The following is a 7897-nucleotide window of genomic DNA, read 5'->3' as shown; positions in this document are numbered from 1 at the left end:
TAAAAACAAATTAAATAATTTATTTCTGATTTTTTTAGTCCCTAATTAAATAAAAATTAAATATAACATATTTTAAAGAATTAAAAGATCAATGAAAATATAAGAGATCAATGTAAACCTTAAAATCAACATTTAAAAATGACTACCTAGGATAAAAGCTCTTTTTGTGTATTAGTCGATATGAGTGGTTAGATACCCCATATATATATATATATATATATATATATATATATATATATATATATATATATATATATATATATATATATATATATATATATATATATATAAATTAGAAATGGTATTAAACCTCATATGAGAGAGGCTTAGATTTGCTAGGGATGCCAAAGCATAGAATATGCCAAGCACAAAAAAATCTTTCTTTTTTCCATTGCTTTGGAAATATCACCACCTCATCTTTTTTAATTTTTGTGATGTTATGGAACCTAGGAAAATAGTTTAATAGCAATTATCTTAAATCTACTTTAATATAAATTTGGAGATATTTCAACCATTTAAAGTAATCAAAACCTTTACTTATGTAAACATTAATTACATATTTTCGTAAATATAAAAGAGTCAAACTTTTTACATTAAAATTTGCATTTATTTTTAGTCAAGTAAAAAATTTATATAAGAGATCAAAGGGTGTATGAATTATGGAACATAACTCAAAAAAAAAAAGAGATGAATAATCTTAGACTCTTTTTGATTCTATCTCTTTCAATCTCTTTTGCAGCTTCTTCTACTTTACTTGACAAGACTTTCATGCATTGCATGTTAACCAAAGTTCATAACTCCATTGAAAAAACAATGTTTATCAACTCATCTTCCTTATTGTATCCAAAAGTATTGGAATCATTGGAACAAAATCCAAGATGGTTGAGTTCATCAAACAAGCCTCTTCTCATTGTTACACCTTCTCATGAATCAGAAATTCAAGGAGCTATTCTATGTAGCAAAGAGATTGGTTTGCAAGTTAGAGTCATAAGTGGTGGCCATGATTATGAAGGGTTGTCTTATATATGTAAGACCCGATTTATCCTAATCGATCTCGTCAACGTCCGTTCGATTGATATTGATCTCGATGATGAATCGGCTTGGGTTCAAGCAGGTGCAACGTTAGGTGAACTTTACTATAAAATCTCTAAAACAAGTCGAGTTCATGGATTCCCCGCAGGTAACTAACTAGCTTTACTTATTTAAGTTTATCAACACTCGTGAAACTATATGACAGAGCTGATAAAAATAGCATATGACATATTCATAAGCCGGTTTCAGCGTATAATACTGCATTACATAAGGTCTTAAATCTTTGTTAGCATCTTTAAAACGCGTTTGACACTAACACTTTAAAAGGTCTCGCAACACTTTTAATAGCGTATAGTAAGCGCTTAATTAAGCTGTTTTTGTTTGTGATCAGGAACTTGTCCGAGCGTTGGAATAGGCGGGCACATAAGTGGAGGAGGGTTTGGTACTTTGTCTAGGAAACATGGTCTAGCAGCAGATCATGTCATTGATGCTTATCTAATAGATGTAAATGGTAAAACTCATGATAGAAAATCAATGGGAGAAGAAGTTTTTTGGGCTATAAGAGGAGGTAGTGCTACTAGTTTCGGAATCATTCTTGCATGGAAGATAAAGTTAGTTAAAGTTCCATCTCTTGTCACAGCATTCACCATTGAAACAACATCAGAACAAGAAGCAACCAAACTCATCCATAGATGGCAATTCATAGAACACAAACTTCATCAAGATCTTTTCATAAGAGTACTTGCTCAAAACAATGGTCCAAATCCAAAAAGAATCAAAGCAATATTCAACTCTCTATTCCTTGGAGGAAAAGAAAAGTTAATCACTATAATGAATTCGAGTTTCCCCGAGTTAGGATTACGGTTAAAAGACTGCGTCGAAATGAGTTGGATTCAATCAACTTTGTACATCGCAGGATACAATGAATCAGATCCCTTAGAACTTTTGTTGAACCGAACTACAAATTACAAAAGCTCGTTCAAAGCGAAATCTGATTATGTAAGAAAGCCTATACCAAAAACAGGTTTCGACGGTATTTGGCGAATGCTTCGTAAAGAAGACTCATTCGCAATACTGATATTAGAACCTTATGGTGGAAAAATGAGTGAAATATCAGAATCTAAAATCCCTTTTCCACACAGAAAGGGAAACTTGTACAATATACAATACATGGTCAAGTGGGATGCGAACGGAATCGAAGAATCCAAGAGGCATATAAAATGGATGAGAAAGCTTTATAGATATATGAGTCCTTATGTTTCAAAGTCTCCAAGAAGTGCTTATTTCAACTATAAGGATCTTGATTTAGGTAGCAACAAAAACCGAAACACGAGCTACTTAGAAGCAAGTGTTTGGGGGGAAAAGTACTTTAAAGGAAACTTTAGAAGGTTGGCAGAAATTAAGACGAAATTCGATCCGCACAACTTTTTCAGGAATGAGCAGAGTATTCCACTTATAAAATAAGCACTTTTTTTTGTGGAATTTAGCTTATCATGAATGAATGAAAAAACTACAACAAATTGAACACTACTACAAGATGCTTAACAGAATCATTCACCATAATTTACACCGGAATCGTCTAAAAGCTATCTTTCTAATCCATCGGTTTTCTCACGAGGAAATTTTCTTCATAATGTTAGAATAAAAACAACTATAACAAGAATAAAAGAAAAGAACAAAAGATCCGAGATGAACCGATGAATTTGTACATCAACATTTCAATCTTGTATCTTTCTTTACCTCTCAACTCTTTCTCCTGATAAACCTGTATTTAGAAACGAAATTGTAACCGTTCTTATTTGATTTAGACCGAGATGGATCGCTTAATGACAAACTTGATTTGTTTCGATTCTTTGAAATAGGCGTACCTTTAGTGTATGAACTCTGAGATACATTACTTGAAACATGATACAGGACACCTTTCAGCTGTTGAGAACCTAGGTCCACCGTAACTATATATCCACCGTCGAATTTCTCGTCAATTGTTCCATGCAATGAAGAACCAATTGTCTGTGCTGGAATAACTGCGTATAAAAAGAAACATACATACATCATACAGATGAATGTTTGAAGCGTCGAAGAATTAATCGGATCTAAATGATTTTTTTCAATAAGTACGGATCTAAATGATTTATTGACTTACCCTGACGAGGCGAATAATTGGTAGCAGCACCCTCCTTGTTGGTTGAGGAGCTATTGGCAAGGCTCCCACTCAGAGCACCTGAACATATGAAATTATTGATCGGTATTCGGTAAAACGAAAAAAATTCAAAACAGTACAATTAGAGGGGGCAAAACCGGAAAAGTAGCCTCATTACTTACTAGGTGGTGAGGGAGGGGATTGTTTGCCCAAATAATACGCTTGCTCAAAGTGATAAAGCAATGATAGATAGTACCTGCGCACCATGAATGATGCGCTTGTTATGGTATCTCGGAAGTTGAAGGTCATAATTACTTCCTTCCATTTACGATCTACAATTACCTACGTAAATGTAAGAAAAAACAGTGTCGTCAATAGTGGATTGTGGAAATTTGACAGCGTAAAACAATAAAGATTTGTTCAAATTTCGGTACGCTATAGCTGCTATTTGACATTTGACAACATTGAGAAATATACAACAAATACCTTTTCCACACCTCCGCGAGATGTTACTTCGATAAAAAGGTGATGAAGATCTAGTGGCTTCCCTCCTATAGTAGGAATTCTACATAAACGAAAAAACATGGTTATAAGAATCGAACATTCACACTAATCGAATCTCGATTCGAAACAAAACTGAACCCAATAGATATGAATTACTCTCTGTATCTTCTTTGAAAATGATTCTTTATTCATTAAGATAAATCCCGATTCACTCTAAGGAATCACAAAGCAACCTAAGGACCTAAGCTTTGTGTAGCCAGTCACCTTTCTTGTCATCAATATTATCGATGGCGGAGAGCCAAAACCCCACCATACTAGCCACTTTGCGGCACAGTTAAAACGGATTATGGCGGAAAACCCGCAATAACAGGCGATATTTTCCATTGCGGCTAGCCCAAAAGCCGCCATGTATATCCGTCATAACGACCATGGCGCCGCTATTTGATAACACTGCTTGCCATATGATTTTATCACATAAAAATAGTGAATTTTATCGACCTATACTTATTTAGTACTTAAAACTATTATATTTTATCGATCATGTATATAGCGTCTATATACGACTCGATTCACAATCCGAAAAAATAGGTTTCCGACTAATAATCGGAATCTCGATTAGTTAAAAATAGGAAAAAGTAATGACAATTCTGATTCTATTGTCAATTTTCCCAATCAACAACACTTCATACTACTACACTAAACCTAACATACACCATAAACTAAATTAAACTAAATTAATATTAAAAAATCAAACTTTATGCAAAAAAAACACAAAAAGCACAAAAACTGACCTAGCCCAGAAATTAAAAAACCAAAATTTATGCAAAAAAAAAAAAAACAGTAAAAAAACTGAAATTGAAAGAGAGAAAGATACTAACTTTAATTTGGTACCAAAAGAATCATGAAAAGATTGAAGCTTTTCCCTAAAAAGATTAGCATCACGAACAAGGTCAGAGTAGAGAGCAGTTGGAGGAGGATAAGGGTTTGTGTTTAGGGTTTTGGGTTCAGTTTCACACTCATTTTGATTTTGATTTTGGTTCTGATTTTGAAAAGTTGTCATTTTTAATACCTAAATCAAATTCTCAAATCAAATCAAATCAAAATCAAAATCACAATATCAACAAATACTCAATTTGTATTTCATAGATATGTGATTTGTTGGAAATTTTTTAGGGTTTATTTTTTTATTTTTTATTTTATTTTATCATATTAAGAAAATGTTATAGCTTTAGAAAATATTTATTACTTTAAGATTTTTGTACCTATTGTTATCTTTTATTTTAATATTTTGAGATAAATATTCAAATTATTTCATGAAAGGAGTTTTAATTTTGTAAATATTATTCAAACATATTTTATGGAAAGAATTTGAAATTAGTATATATGTTTAAAATACAGCATGGGAGAAATTTACAAAACAATTCAGTCTAGCAAATATTTTTTTCATGTTGCATACTTAGTCCAAATTGTTACATATTGGGTTTATATTAACAATATAATAAAAATATATATATTTAAAGGTATTTAAATATTAATGAAAATGTTTAGAAATATTATAAAAGAATTAAATAACTATAAAATTAAATATTTTCTTCATGATAAGTATTTTTCATGAAACAACATGTTTGTTGAACTTTTTTTTTTTTTACCAAGCGTTTTTCAAATTTGCCTCATATCACATGAAAAATAGGGTTTTAGAATGGCGTTTTTATACTTGTTATATTTGATTTATTATTGAAATATTGCAAAATGAATATCCTTTTGGAGCCAACGTAATAAATTTGAAAAATTTTCAATGTTCAATTAAATATATTAAAGAGGTAATACATATTCTACCCCTGCCATATGAGTCATCTTCGGAAAAAAACTCATAAAAATGTTTTATGAAATTCTCTAACTGATCGTACCTGATCAGAAGAATCGTCGTAGGCTGCTCGGACTGGATCTTCTAGGAAGGAAAAGGGGGTGTACCTGCAAGGTACTCCAATGCCAAAGTAAGTTGACGAGCAAAGGAGCGCAAGTACTAGCTAAGAGTGAGTAAGAATTGAATACCTGACCCTCTACTGAGAGAGGGTATTTATAGCCCCCAGCGCTGGGCCATGATCACGCTAGTGGACTGGATTTCCAGGCCCAACTAGGAGACTGCCAGGTTTCCTAGGCGGAAATATCGGAGGTGCGTGATGCCCTCTGTCCTGGTTAACCGCTCCGGAATCCCAGGGAGACGCGGTCTTATAGGGGCCACGTGGACTCCGTAGTATTCGGAGGATTGGGTGTGAAGGACCACTGCGCGGAGCAGGGTCCTCGGCAAATAAGTGCTCGTGGAAAGCTGTGTGCCGAGCATCCACATGCTCATGGAGAGCACTGTGCCGAGCACCAGCTAGAAGACGGAGAGCGGTGCCGGGCAAAGCCGAGACGAACATGAAGCATCGTCTGCCCGTAGCTTAGGTTGGTTTGGGCCTTTAAGCCTAATGGGCTGAAACTAGGTGGGCCGAATCTCGGCCCAGCCCAGAACAGGAGCCCCCCAAGTCGGAGTTTCGAGGAAGGAGCTTCGAGTTTTACTTCTGTTGACCGGCAGCCCCGAGCAGCGTCACCTCGAGGAGAAAGTCGGAAGGTCGCGCGTGGAGGGCACGCGCTGACGTGGCAGTGTAATGATTGCCTAGGGGTAGGAGGCGGCGCCTAGGGAATCTGTGTCAGCCGACGTGACGTTTCGTATTCCGGGCAAAATCTCCTATAAAAGGAACGAGGCTTCTCATTAGGGCATTTTTCCGCCTCTGTTCAAGTGCTCGGCGTCTGTGGTTGATCTTTAAATCTCTTATTCAAGAATTTCTTCCAGCAATCGAGTTTCCCCAAAATCATGTCTGGATCAGGTACGACTGTGTTCCTACTGGACTTTGAATGATTTCCTGCATTTTTATGATAAATTTAGCTATGAGCTTATGCCGTTTTTTTGCCATCTAAGTCGGCATATTGCTGCGGAGTAGGGTATCTTCCTCGGGTTATTCATGCGATGCCCGGGGGGAACCAATGTAAACGTTAGATGCCATTTGTTTTCCGCCCGGCTTTTTCATGTCTCAACTTGTCGTATTCATGGAACGGACGGCATGTTTAAGTTTCTAATCGGTTTGTCCCGCAACGTTGCCGGCCTGATTGAGGCCCCGTTGAGTTTTGCCGAGGTGGACCCGAGCGTCTTGGCCGCTGTCTTGGTTGATTCATTGAAGGGGTTTGGTCGGTGGCTTGATTGCTTGTTGTTCCACCCTTTCACTTGCTTCGCGGTGGAAGGGTGGATTTGATGACCGGTCGAATTCATTTTTTCCTTCTGCATGCAGGTGAATCAGGTTCGGGGTCTAGCTCGGAGTCAAGCTCAGGGTCTAGTTCGAGCTCGTGGGATGAGTCTCAAAAGACGAGTGCGAGCAGCTCCGAGGTCGAAGGGGTAGAGGCCGAGAGTGCACCTCTTTCAGTGATAGAAGAGGGTGACGATGAGGGGGTGTCCCCGGGGTCCGACGAGGAAGCTGGGTCTGACGAGGAAGTCGGGTCTGACGAGGGTGTCCCCGTGACCCCCTTATTTGAGTATGACTTTGAAGTGGACCTAGATTGGGTGGCCGAGGAGCCCCAACTGGAGGTATCGCGATACACCGAGTCGCTGTCCGGTGCGTTCCGTGAAGTTGAAGAACGAGGGCCGAGCGATGAACTGAACTTTCAGGTGGTATGCCCGTCCGCCGACGAGCGCATTTGCTCTCACTTTCATGGAGATAGTTTCGCCATGTACGAGTATGTTTTTCGGGAGCTCGGATTTCGTCTGCCGTTCACCAGCTTCCAGGTCTCGCTTCTGGCTCGTCTTGCACTGGCGCCGTCTCAACTACATCCGAACGCTTTTGCTTTTATGCGAGCCTTCGAAATTGTCTGTGAGTATCTGGGCATCGGGGCCACGACCGACCTGTTCTGCCGGTGTTTCAGAGTCCAACGGAAGGTGGCCGACGGGCGGTATGGCTGGGTTTCCTTCAAGAACGCTGACCGTAAGCTCTTCAAAATGTTTGTTGACTCGGTTAAGGACTTCAAAGACCGGTATTACGTCATCCGTCTGCGCAGCCGGGCAGCTTATACCTCGCTGTCGAAAATGGTGACAGTGCGTGGCGAGGACGGGGCCCCGGAGAGGGACGAGGAAGGGAATGTTCAGACCAGACTCTACAGTGTGTTCCCCTTTGTCTGGTGGAAGGCCCACTT

At 38.1% G+C, this 7897-nt stretch overlaps 2 protein-coding genes across 2 annotated transcripts; one reads left to right on the top strand and one right to left on the bottom strand.

The window, feature by feature from the left end:
• Positions 1-687: 687 nt before the first annotated feature.
• Positions 688-2496, top strand: LOC131593486 (berberine bridge enzyme-like 22). The gene is made up of 2 exons (XM_058865988.1): positions 688-1180; positions 1424-2496. The coding sequence occupies exons 1-2, from the start codon at positions 688-690 to the stop codon at positions 2494-2496; spliced, it is 1566 nt and encodes a 521-aa protein (XP_058721971.1).
• Positions 2497-2526: 30 nt separating this feature from the next.
• LOC131593485 (high mobility group B protein 10) lies at positions 2527-4826 on the bottom strand. Its single transcript, XM_058865987.1, has 6 exons — positions 4555-4826; positions 3659-3737; positions 3355-3514; positions 3176-3253; positions 2901-3056; positions 2527-2797 (listed from the first exon to the last, which is right to left on the bottom strand). The coding sequence occupies exons 1-6, from the start codon at positions 4734-4736 to the stop codon at positions 2769-2771; spliced, it is 684 nt and encodes a 227-aa protein (XP_058721970.1). The 5' UTR covers positions 4737-4826; the 3' UTR covers positions 2527-2768.
• Positions 4827-7897: the final 3071 nt, after the last annotated feature.

The sequence above is a fragment of the Vicia villosa genome, linkage group LG3 (genome assembly GCF_029867415.1).
Source record: "Vicia villosa cultivar HV-30 ecotype Madison, WI linkage group LG3, Vvil1.0, whole genome shotgun sequence".
Lineage (NCBI taxonomy): Eukaryota > Viridiplantae > Streptophyta > Magnoliopsida > Fabales > Fabaceae > Vicia > Vicia villosa.
This window is presented reverse-complemented; position numbering and strand designations above follow the sequence as displayed.